At 41.1% G+C, this 12,500-nt stretch overlaps 1 protein-coding gene across 3 annotated transcripts in view; it reads left to right on the top strand.

Moving 5' to 3' along the window:
* Positions 1–12,500, top strand: part of LOC143034509 (guanylate cyclase 32E-like) — a 379,982-nt gene that overhangs the window by 4,876 nt on the left and 362,606 nt on the right. For all 3 annotated transcript variants that reach the window (XM_076200651.1, XM_076200649.1, XM_076200650.1), the window contains exon 2: positions 4,321–4,569. In XM_076200651.1, the coding sequence (XP_076056766.1) occupies positions 4,321–4,569 (249 nt within the window). The remainder of the gene's footprint in view (positions 1–4,320; positions 4,570–12,500) is intronic.

The raw sequence follows: 12,500 nt of genomic DNA, 5'->3' as shown, positions 1-12,500 counted from the left end.
ATTTACCTTTATGGGATATATATAGTTTGCGGTAAATTAGTGCACTAAATTAAGTTTGCTTCGATTTTGTCCTGAATATTGTCGACATTTCCAGTAGAAGTGGTCAGTGCAGTGGGACTGTGTATTGTTTGAACTTGTTGAGTGATTTCTCGAAATTTGTGTTTGTAAATACATCGCTTCCCACAACTCTTCAGGGATATCAGGTAAGAAAATAATCAATGTGAATGTTGTTATTTGTCGAATAGTAACAAAAAACGCCAATCAATCCAATTTTCTGTCTCTGGTGACCGTTGACACGACAGTGACGTCATATCGACTGTAACTGTGGCGAAATCGAAGTTGCCATTTAATATATTGTCTCTTCCGTTTGTGAAATATAAGGAATATAAAGATGAAATGTTGCCAAAACTACACACATTTGAATTCAATCGAGTTATCTAGAGACAATGGAATGGCTAATTAGCGGCTTTTCGTATTTCAAGACTTAAACACTGTTACACTATTTAAAATGGATGTTATGATGAACACATAATAAACTGGATGAACACTTCGTTAATTAGTATCTTCAAGTTTTGTTGTATGCAAGAAGTAACGATTAAATAATGAGTAATAATATTTTTGGCGAATTCAAATGTAATTGAATTACATCACAACAATACAGCAATGTTAGCAGGAAACTAGTTTTGAATACATTTGGGGTTATTTCAGACATACTGTGATCAAGGAAATTCCTGCAACTGACTGAAACATTCGTGCTAAACTCTATAGTATATATTCAAACCAGTGAAACTCTTATACAGGGTAACAGTTTGCGGGAATTTTAGAATATTGCTAAATCTGCCGGTACCAAAGACAAAGTCACAGAAGGAAAATCGTCCGTATTTACTTTGAACATAAGGTCGGTCGGCCGGCCAGTGGAGACCGTTAACTATTAATACTACTCTCTTCCCTCTCCATGCTCCATCTTCCCTCCACTTCCTCCTCCCCCACCCTTCCTCCCTTCCCCACATATGAACGCAAACACATACATACACTCCATGTGTGTGTGCCCGTGCGTGAATGTGCTTGTGCACGCGTGAATGCGTGTGTGTGTGTGTGTATTCACTTGATCTTTGGATCACGTGTTGGACTCGTGATCGACAGCTATTTCCCTCCTGGAAGAGAGCTCAGAGCTCGTAGGTCCGATCTATGGGTAATGATATGACCTTGCACACACACACACACACCCAACTCCCCGCCCACGAGAGTTGGAGTAACACCCCTCAGCGCTGCGATACTGATAGTATTTCAGCCCCGGGCGAGGGTCGAACCCGGACCTCCGTAGTGGCAGGCCAGAGCTCTAACCACAGCGCCATGAGAGGTGTGTGTGTGTGTGTGTGTGTGTGTGTGTGTGTGTGTGTGTGTGTGTGTGTGTGTGTGTGTGTGTGTGTGTGTGCGTGCGTGCGTGTGTGTAAGGTCAAGGCAATATATGAGGTTTGAGCTCTCATCCGGGAGGGCAATAGCTGTCGATCACAAGTCCAACACATGATGCATGACACACACACACACTCACACACATACATACACACACGCATGTAATATTAACTGGAGTAATTAATCTGTGTTGTAACCTGTGTAACCTTTGAACAAGCTAAGTCGAAAGTACTTAGATGTCTATGAAGGTAATTAAACCAAAAGATGTTAGACCATTAAGGCAATTGGTACAATGTGCCGTTTCAATTTTGAAAATGGCGTTTGTGTAGAGGTTTCAGAATTGTGTAATTAAGTTTGAAAACAGCGGAAAGCAAGTGAATATGAAACTGAATTTAAGTATAATAGCCATTCATCTATTTTTTTTCAAAGATTGTTTTTTCTTCTCATTTTTCTCTTTACTTTTTGTGATTTTTTATCTATTTTCTTTTTCTTTGTTTTATTTATATTTCTCCGTTCTTGTAGGCTCAAGTACCTGTTCGTGGTTCCAGTGTGTTCCTCTATCTGTTTTCAAAACCCTCACCACACGAGTAGAAATTCCTTTAACACCCCCAAAGCCTTCACTTCTGCGCAGGAAATCAATCTTCATTGTATTGTACACCCATCCAGACAAAACAGAATTTCCTTTTCCCGTCCATCTCGATTGTGAGATAGACCCTGTTGCGTCTATTCCTCTGGGCTAATTTCATTATCCTCTCAGAAGCCTTCAGGTTCACGATTAGCTATGCGTTCCTTTTTTCGGTACATGTTCATTCTAAATATAGCCTTCTGTGGTCGGGTCAGGTCAATTAGGGCCACCAGTCTGATCCTTCTGGTCATTTGGCCTGTTCCTCTACCTGAGTCGGGTCATAACTACATTTACCAAAGGAAACCCAAGCTCATCCTCTCGTCGTCTCGCTATAAATCCGCCACTTTAATAATCCAGCACTTCAAAGGATTAACACGTTTATGCTTCACAAACATGGTGTCTGGCGACTCAAGTGAGAAATCTGTTTGATGGCGAACTCTCCGCCTTTTAAAGAGAGATACTGTATACCAATGTAAGTAGGGTTTTAGGAAGGTCTTTTAGAACATCAAGTAGCGTTCATTTGACACCATCGTTTAACTGGTCTTGTAATAACAACTCTCCTTTTTGTCCGGTCTTGGAATCGTTATTGGATGGCCTGTCATAGTCTGCGTCTTCCATGACAGAACCTATCCCTTCATCTGCCTAAAATCAACTCTATTTTAAACCAGAAAAGACCTCAAAAGTTGTCTCATTGTTCGAGGAACTAGTGCAGAATACCTAAGTAATTAATTCAAGGTCGAGGTGAAGATGGACGCGAAGGCAATGCCCCTTGAATGTCGGTCATTAGCAAGCTCATCTAGGAGGTTACTTGGTTCTTCTGAGGTGCCCAGCACCTGAAGCTCATTCCCTCCTGAAAGCTACAGCTTTCCCCAGAATCACAGCCATTTTCTATCAAGCTGTACATAGGGCTCGTAGAGCTGAAATTGACCTGAAATAAGAAGCCTTACGACATTTTCCTGGACATCTGATACCCACCCTGCCAAAGAATCTATCTCCAAATATACATACATACATATACCAAAGGCTTTTTCCCCCCTTATAAGGGAGGTAGCCAAATGTAGATTAAATATTAAACTCTTGGGTCAAAATATCTGGGAATATAGATATATAGAAATACTAAATTACTTATTCGTAAAGGAAATAATAGATTCATACCAGAGTGAACGTATTTTGATGTATTCCTGAAATATAACGATGCGGGAGAATCATAAATTGTTTATTCATAAAAGAAATCGTGAATTCATAGCAGAATGAATATATTTAGATTTGTTCCTGACTCTCTCGAGGATTTGCGAGACCAGTGCTACACTGGACTGACAAGAAAGCCGAATCAAATATGTGAGAGTCGATGCGGCTGGAATATCGGAAATGTGACTAGAAGAGGCTTCAAAGTAATCGATCTCTTTGATTTTTCAAAGTTCCTGTATATGCGTAGATCTTTCATGGACTTGCAGTGACGTTACACTACGTTTTGTTTCTCTTTTGATTTCTCTGGAGTTATTTTGGTGCATTTCTTTGATTCAACGTGTCATCAAGAGGCAATAGAAGTGTTCCAATTCACGGAGATGAAAGGGACTCCATCAATTGGTTTTGGTGATTATGCCAGAACTGAACACTGCGGCGGAGCTTCAATATGCCGCGTGTATTCGAGTTCCATTGAGACTTTGGGTCAACAAGGTTAGGTCTCAGACAGCTTCATTTGCTTGACGTCAGTCCGCACAACAGATTAACACAAAAAGGGATATTCGTAATCGGTTATTTTTATTTGTGCATTCCCTTTCTTTTCCTTATATCTAGACCAATAACAACTTAGATTTATCAGACAGTTGCCTTATAGGTGACGTGCTATGGAATCTCTGACAACTATTTCCATTTTTTTTCTTTTTGTAAGATCGAAGTCAGTTTTATTGATATGTATGTATGTGGCATTTTTTCATCGCCCTTTATGAACTGATAAAAGATTATCTTGCATATGTGACCGGAATAAACATTTATTCTCTCCTACCTCTGCTCACGACCCTTTCTGAATAAACAAAAGAAAAAATCCCCAGGGCAGTGGACAGGATGCAGGGATGACCTGTCATCCAGGAGGTGCCAAGATGAGAGGGAGGGAGGAGGGTGGCGGGGAGTGGAATATATAGGAAATGGAATGGGTGGGAGTGGTTTCTATGCCTTTTTCTTTTTGGCTACCCCCGTGTAAGGGGGGAAAAGCCTTTGATACATGTATGTATGTACATATGTAAATTAAATCAAATTTTATCTTCTACCTCTACTTTTTCCAGCTGGCTCTTGGGGCACTCCCTCTGGCGGTTGAGGTCGTCAATAACAGCACGCATCTCCTTCCGGGCCGTCGATTGGTCTTCGAGGCAGCTGACGTAGGGAACAGCCGCGTCGAGGCGCTGGCGGCCCTCTCTATCAGGCGCATGACGGCCATGTTGGAGAAGGGCGTCCTCGCCTTCATCGGCCCGGACGACCACTGCAACAACGAGGCCCTCGTCGCCGCTGCCTGGAACCTGCCCATGATAACCTACGTAAGTACCTGGCTCGAGATCGTGTGTTGCCACCCCGACGGCGGGTTCTCCTAGGTGACCCCCGGATGGGGTGTTGAATGCATGAGTTTTCTGTAGGAACTGTTTCTGGAAATTTAGGTACATTCCAACTGGACGTAGCCTCGTTGCATTCTTTAACGATAGGACACCACTAAAAAAAAAAGATCACTTTTAATTTACTATCCTTTGGTTTTCATTTCCTCTTAACCTCTCATATACCACCTCTGTGGTTTTATCGCTGTGACACGACCGCTGGTACTAAAACGTCCATAAATCCTGCACAAGATGCAGCATAATTGACAAAGTCTTGCTCCGTAACCCATGCATTACTGGAAGCTAGCTGGCTGAGCGGGTTAAGGCGTCGTTACTTGCGGCAAAGGTCGAGGGGATGGCGGTTTGAACCCTGTCACCGGCGAAGTTGAACCAAGGGTATGGGTCATTAAATTCCACGCTACCGAGTCCTCTGTGAGGGGCACCGTTCTAGCCCTCCGATAGGCGTGGGGGGAGTTTGTGACGTTAAACCATATCATCAGTTCTGTGTTCATTACTAACCAAAATTGTAGTCACCACATTGAGGAGCGGACCAAAAATCAAACACTTTCTTTGTTCCGAGATCCACCGGGGAGAAAATCATATACCCACACTCTTCCTCACTGCTCTTTCTTTCGGTGTTGGGTAAAAATAGACCAAATTAAATTTGAGTGAAACAAACGAGCTAAGACAAGAAAAGATGCAAGAGTTTATATTGAGGGGAAGGAAACTCTCCCGCAGAAAAACCTGTGGGGAAAAATATTAAGAAAATTAAACTTCAACAGGCCAGGAAAAGAAGACTATACAGTTGTCATTAAAACTTTAATGATGACATGGACACAATTGTTTTTCCTTTACAATGTATTCTGGCTTCCTTTTGACTTACGCCCGACTGATGAAAAAAAAAGTGGTTTATGTTGTATGACAACGTAAAACATGTCCGTTTATATTTTGACATCTATGGCTATTTGTATCAACCTAAATGGTGCAAGAAAGGAGATAAGCTCATATGATTCATTTCGTAGTCTCGCATCTTTGTCTACCCACCGAAATGGTTAGACAACTTTATGGATGGAAATGACATATGGTAATGGACATTGGACTGCCTAGTGTAAGCCTTATGGTTTCTTGCAGTCTCCTTCATTCATATGTTCTTATGTAATCTCAGTGGTTATACGATTACTTTTTTATGGGACGTGTATATTTCAACAAGTCGATAATATCACATTTGGTCGTCACTGAACGTACGTGTGTGTGTGTGTGTGTGTGTGTGTGTGTGTGTGTGTGTGTGTGTGTGTGTGTGTGTGTGTGTGTGTGTGTTTCTGTCTTGTCTCAATTCCTGGAACAATACCTTCTTTGCCTCATCTTAAACGCTTGGATGTAAATAGCATACGAGTTATTCCGAAATCCACCGAATCCTAAGGCTTCTGAGGGTCATATCATTAAATACCGTTAAGGAAGCGCCTGAAAGATAAATGGTAACTACCTCCCCCGCCCCCCCAACTCTCCTCGTTTATTTATACATTTCCATCCAGGCTTCTTTCATTTAGTAACATATTTAACACCGTATACCAAACCACCAATCTATTTATAGCCATAACTTTTGTTATATTAATGTACCGCCGACATGATCGGCTTTAAACGAAGCTAATGGAGTCTTGGATGAACTGCTCTTACTAATGAAGCACTCACTTTCATTACTGATATAATGATGTAAGGCATACCTATTACACGAGTCAAACTTAATAACGCAAATCGGATACCTTGTCCAGATTGCGTTTTTTTTTAACACCATCCATTAACGCCTTTATTGATTCGCGATGCGTATCCTAGCCACCCCAGCCCCCAAAAATATTTTGCAAAAAGAAAGAAAAATCGTTCTTATTCTGAATCACTCCCACAAGACGATCTTGCCTCTGCTTTGGGTACGAGGATTCCGTGTGCATGGTTAGCCCATAACTGCATGAAATCTTTTGTTCTTAGCCAGCCTTTCTGGGGCGTTATTGACTGTATAGTTATCATGCAGTCAATCTCCTAAGGACTTTAGTGACCTCCCTTCACCAAGAAAAGATGAATATAATAATAATAATAATAATAATAATAATGATAATATTAATATAACAATGTAATAATAGTAATATAATAATATAAGTAATAATAATAATAATGATATAACAATATAATTAATAATAACAATAGAATAACAATATGATTAATAATAACAATAATATTACAATATAATTAATAATAACAATATAACAATGTAATTAATAATAATAATAATAAAACAATATAATTAGTAATACAATAATAATAATAATAATAATAATAACAATAATAATAACATAATGATATGATACAATAATAATATATCAGAACCAATCCAAATCGTCAGACATTCATTGGTTACCACTAGTTTTCTGTCTGTGGCCTCTGCACCTCTCCTCCTCCTCCTCCTCCTCCTCCTCCTCCTCCTCCCCCCCCCCACGTTGAGTACCTAAGGATCTACGGGATATATCCCGATATGAAGTGATTGAAAACTATCTTGAATGAAACCGACGGCGCTCAGGCCACAAGGGGGTAGATTAAAAACTCTTAGGGGGAGACCAGAATGGAGGAAGGGAAGTCTGCGTGCGTTTGGATGGGGGCTAAGGTGGGTTGGTGGTGTCTTCATAAGGGGATGAAGTTTTCATTGTTATGTGCCGTCAAAATTTAATACTTTCTCAAACACAAGAATTCTCCCTTAGTTTGCCTCCGACCCAGACTGGGGGAAGGATGACCTTTCATCCACAAGGAGCTAAGATAAATGGATGGGCGTGGGTTGGGTGAAGGATGGGTGCTTGCCTTAGCTGGCTATCCCCCTTGTACGGGGGAAGAGGATTTTTAGGTTAATAAATAGATAGGATAGATAGACGAGAGTTTTGTTCGTTTACCTGCAAGGCGGACTGACTTTGTTCCACAAATAAAAGTGCAACAGGTTTAAGGCTGAAGATCATGACGTCACCCGAGAAAGACTGACCAATGGGCGAAAGAGATTTCATTTCTTAACGAGTCCTTGACAGTCTATACATTTCGAAATATCTAACCACGTTCACAAAGCTGAACAGTAAGGAGAATTATTATCTTCTATATCCCATGGAGGTCTGACATATTAAGAATGATTCCAAAACTGATAGATATATAAAACAAATTCTTTGATTTAAAGATATAAAATGAAACACAGATAACAAAGGGCATCAGATCTAAAACATTGGCAATAGAAATACAAGACATGTAATACCTTTTTTTTATCTATATTTTTAGCAGATGTGCGGTTTTACCCAAGAGTAAAGAACTCGTTAAAAGTTTGACATAAGAGTGAAGCTTATCTGTTAACCGAGGGATAAGATGAACATACTCGTGTGCTTCAAATAATCAGTCGATAGATGCGTTCACATAAGACACTTGGTACAGGAAAATTCTGAAAAAACTAAACACATTAATTTCTTAATCAATGGACAAGAAAATCTTAGGATAAGGAGATTGGTAGTAGGAACAAAAGAAAGGCGATTTGTAGAAAAACTAAATGAAAAAATCGACCTCGTTCTATCAGTGTGTGCCAAATAGATAAAAACCAAACGCACAAGGAGCCAAGCAATGGACTAAAATGATAAAGAGAAATGGCAAGAGAAATGGCATTTGGGAGCACAGGTGAAAAACGAAATACAAAATTGAAAATGACTCCATCCGGGTAGCTGAGGGAGTATGATGTTGCAGAAGCTTCCGCGGGGAAGCAGCAGTGGGCCAAATGAATATCGGCAAGGTTTGCAGAAGCTGTTTTGGAAACGAATAGTGTAATACTGAGGGAAGCGTTTGATGGGAATACTCTTTGGGAAACTGTAATGTTATAACACATTTGTAAATGTACACTTTAAACCCACAATCGGAGAAATGATATCAGAAGTACAGGAAAACTGTATATTTCGACTACTATCTTTAGTCCTCTTCAGCAGGAAATAGTAGTCGAAATATACAGTTCTCCTGTACTTCTGATATTATTTCTCTGGTAGTGGGTTTAAAGTGTATGGAATAACTGTTTACAAGACCTGCATCCATCCCTCATTCTTCGAACGAAGTTAATCAGGATAAGCGCATTTGGCGAACAGAGGCTGGATTCCTGGAATCAGTCTAACCATGAAACAGCTTTCTAAGAATTGAATAAAAAACAAAATCGTCCTGAGATTTGTGCACTAAAGAAATCTAAGCTGATTTGTTTGCCAGTTGTTCATCGAGTTCCAAAATATATTTCACTTCAGTGGGAACACAGCCTCTAACATTGAAAAAAAAGTAAAAACAAATGCTTGCTACAGATGTCGACTTTATGGAGGTTAGAAATGAATAAGTGTGAGGAGGTATGTTTTACATGACGAAATATAATGGTCAACACTGTTTTCACGACAATTCAAAGGTTAAGAACATTAATTAAATGTTCTTCTTTGAAATAACAAGAACGAAATGAGACTCGTGGAATCTCTAGAGGAGAGGAAAAGGACTTTCGTAATAAGCTCCTCATGGTCAACCTGATTACACACATGAGCTTCAGCCACAGCCATTCCAGACACTCCCAGACACTCCACACCCATTCCAGCACTCCCAGACACTCCACAGCCATTCCAGCACTCCCAGACACTCCACGGCCATTCCACCACTCCTAGACACTCCACGGCCATTCCACCACTCCTAGACACTCCACAGTCATTCCACCACTCCCAGACGCCCCAAAACAGCCATACCAGTAATTCCGCCACTCCCAGACACTCCACAGTCATTCCACCACTCCCAGACACTCACATGCATTCCACCACTCCCAGACACTCCACAGCCATTCCAGCTCTCTCAGACACTCCACAGCCATTCCACCACTCCCAGACACTCCACAGCCATTCCACCACTCCCAGACACTCCACAGCCATTCCACCACTCCCAGACACTCCAAACCCCCACGTCTCTCCATTCATCTTTCATCCCTACCGTGCTGGATGACGCCCACGTGGCGACATGCAGAGTCTAGATCGTTCCAAAAATGGGGAGTGCAGGTGGTCTTGGAGTGCAAGTTAACACAAATCGTTCTCATCTACCATGTGCAGATGTTAATTAACCTTTCCCTTATTAACATTAAAAATATATCACCGACTTGTGCCTTTGTTCTGACTACCGCTATACGATTGCAATCAGTCACAGGAAACATTTTTTTTCTTGATTTTATTCAGTCAAGGCAAACCACAAGCACATAGAAAGGTGTTGATATAGTATTTGAAAACTTGTAATTCCGCGTTTTCATTTGGTCAGGTGTGTGTGTGTGTGTGTGTGTGTGTGTGTGTGTGTGTGTGTGTGTGTGTGTGTGTGTGTGTGTGTGTGTGTGTGTGTGTGTATGTGTGTGTGTGAGATTCACCTTGGTCTTCGATCACGTGTTGGACTTGTGATTGGCAGCTATTACCTTACCGGATGAGAGCTCAGAGCTCATATATGACCGATCTATGGGTAACGCTGTGACCTTACACGCATACACACACACCCAACTCCCCGCCCACGAGAGTTGGAGTAACGACTCGCAGTGCAGTGATACTGAAATTATCTCAGACCTGGGCGGGATTCGAACCCGGACCGCCGTAGTGGTGGCCGGGAACTCTAACCATCGAGCAATCGAGTGTGTGTGTGTGTGTGTGTGTGTGTGTGTGTGTGTGTGTGTGTGTGTGTGTGTGTGTGTGTGTGTGTGTGTGTGTGTGTGTGTGTGCGCGCGCGTGGATGTGTGCGAGAATCGACATTTGTCCCCGTGGAGTCTTATGTATATATGGGTTCATGAGTATGCATGTGTGCATACGATTACCCAAATATTTTGGGGGTTGCACAAATGTATATACTTTTTGAAAACTGGACTGACGGGAGGCTGGTAAACGAAGGAAATTATACAGAAAAAGGTGCAAAACACGTGGAAGGAAGACAAACCAGGGCAGTGAAGAAATATGAAAGATTAGAACTAAAGACAGCGAGTCATAAGCGTCCACTATAGGACTCCGCGGTTGTTCTCTCGGGTCTGATGTAGCTGCCCTCTGTTTTACTTCATCGCGGTGATTTGATGCGGTTTGGTAAGGCAGTTTGGAGAGTGCGAAGTGCACATGTGAAGTGTACATGTGAAGTGTACATGTGAGGTGTACGTGTGAAGTGTACATGTAAGGTGTACATGTGTGGTGTACATGTAAAGTGTACATGTGAAGTGCACATGTGAAGTGTACATCTGTAGTTAACATGTGAAGTGTACATGTGATGTGTACATGTGAAGTGTACATGTGAAGTGTACATGCGATGTGTACATATATGTACACTTGAAGTGTACACGCGAAGTGTATATGTGAAGTGTACATGTGAAGTGTGTTGGAATGACTGTGGTTGTTGTAGCTACGGATTGTATTGTACCAGCACCTTGCTCCCTGTGGGCAAGCGCGCTTGAACGGACACTGAAGAGGTCGGGGGAGGGGGGGAGGAAGGGGGGAGGGGAGGAAAAGACCAGAAAGAGCAAGAGATGACAGAAGTGGATCCAAAAATATTTTTTCACCTTAGAGAAATGGCATAAAACTTCTCTTCTGCTCTCTTCCTCTGCAAGGGGAGGGCACTTACTCAAATTGTCGGCTTTTATCTTGGGCCAGTCGTTCGTTCGTATGCAACTGCTGAGTGGTGGGGCTGTTCTTGTGGAGTCGCTGGATCGTTCAACGCTTAATACGCAACTCGGGGGAGATTGCCCGGAGTGCGTAGCCCGCTCAGTACGGTGGCACGAATTTTATTTTATTTTGTATTTATTTATTTATTTATTTATTTATTTATTTATTTATTTATTTATTTATGTATTTATTTATTTATTTATTTATTTATTTATCTATTTATCTATTTATTTATTTATTTGTTTATTTATCTATTTACTCTTTTTTTTTTTTTTTGTAAGCGATTCTATTCGACTTTAGGGGGGCCATGGAGACTCCAGCCAGTAGAAATGGGTCTATCGTAAAAATAAGATAGATAAATATTGAATTAAAAATATATATAAAAATAATAAGATAGATACAAATATAAAAATAAACTAAAAACGAAATAAATAAATAGATGAATAAATAAACTAATAACCAAGTATGTATGAATAAACGAATAGGTATATCAAGGAGAAGGGAATATGGACATAAAAAGAATAAAATTAAGAAAAAAAAGGTTCCTCCACAACGAGAATGGAAGCAATGCAGCGCGATTTCGAGAAAGGGACGAAAACGACCCGAATCTGAACGACAGATGGCAGGGCGGGGAGAGAGTAAGAGAGTGAGTGAGTGAGTGAGAGAGAGAGAGAGAGTGACAGTGAGAGTGAGAGTGAGAGTGACAGTGAGAGTGACAGTGAGAGTGAGATTGACAGTGAGAGTGACTGGGAGAGAGAGGGTGAGAGAAAGTGAGAGAAAGAGTGAGAGAGAGGGTGAGAGTGAATGAGAGAGAGAGAATGAGAGTGAGTAGAGTGATAGTGAATGGGAGTGAGTGAAAATGAGTGAGGGAGGGAGTGAGAGTAATTGAGTGAGAGTGAGTGAGAGTGAGATTGAAAGTGAAAGTTACAGTGAGAGAGAGAGAGAGAGAGAGAGTGAGAGAGAGAGAGAGAGGGAGAGAGAGAGAGAGAGAGAGAGAGAGAGAGAGAGAGTGAGAGAGAGAGAGAGAGGGAGAGGGGGGGGAGTGACATTTATCGTGGGCAGTTGCAGGTTTTCGTTGCCACAAGAGTCAGTGTGGCTTACTGTCCCCATTTATTCATTCATTAACATGTTTAACATCCATCTGTTATTTATTTGTCTATTGGTTTATCTATCTATTATTACTTCGTT

The sequence above is a fragment of the Oratosquilla oratoria genome, chromosome 17 (assembly GCF_046742065.1).
Source record: "Oratosquilla oratoria isolate Oo_2021 chromosome 17, ASM4674206v1, whole genome shotgun sequence".
Taxonomy (NCBI): domain Eukaryota; kingdom Metazoa; phylum Arthropoda; class Malacostraca; order Stomatopoda; family Squillidae; genus Oratosquilla; species Oratosquilla oratoria.
Note: the sequence above shows the minus strand (reverse complement) of the source record. Positions and strands in the feature narration are given on the sequence as shown.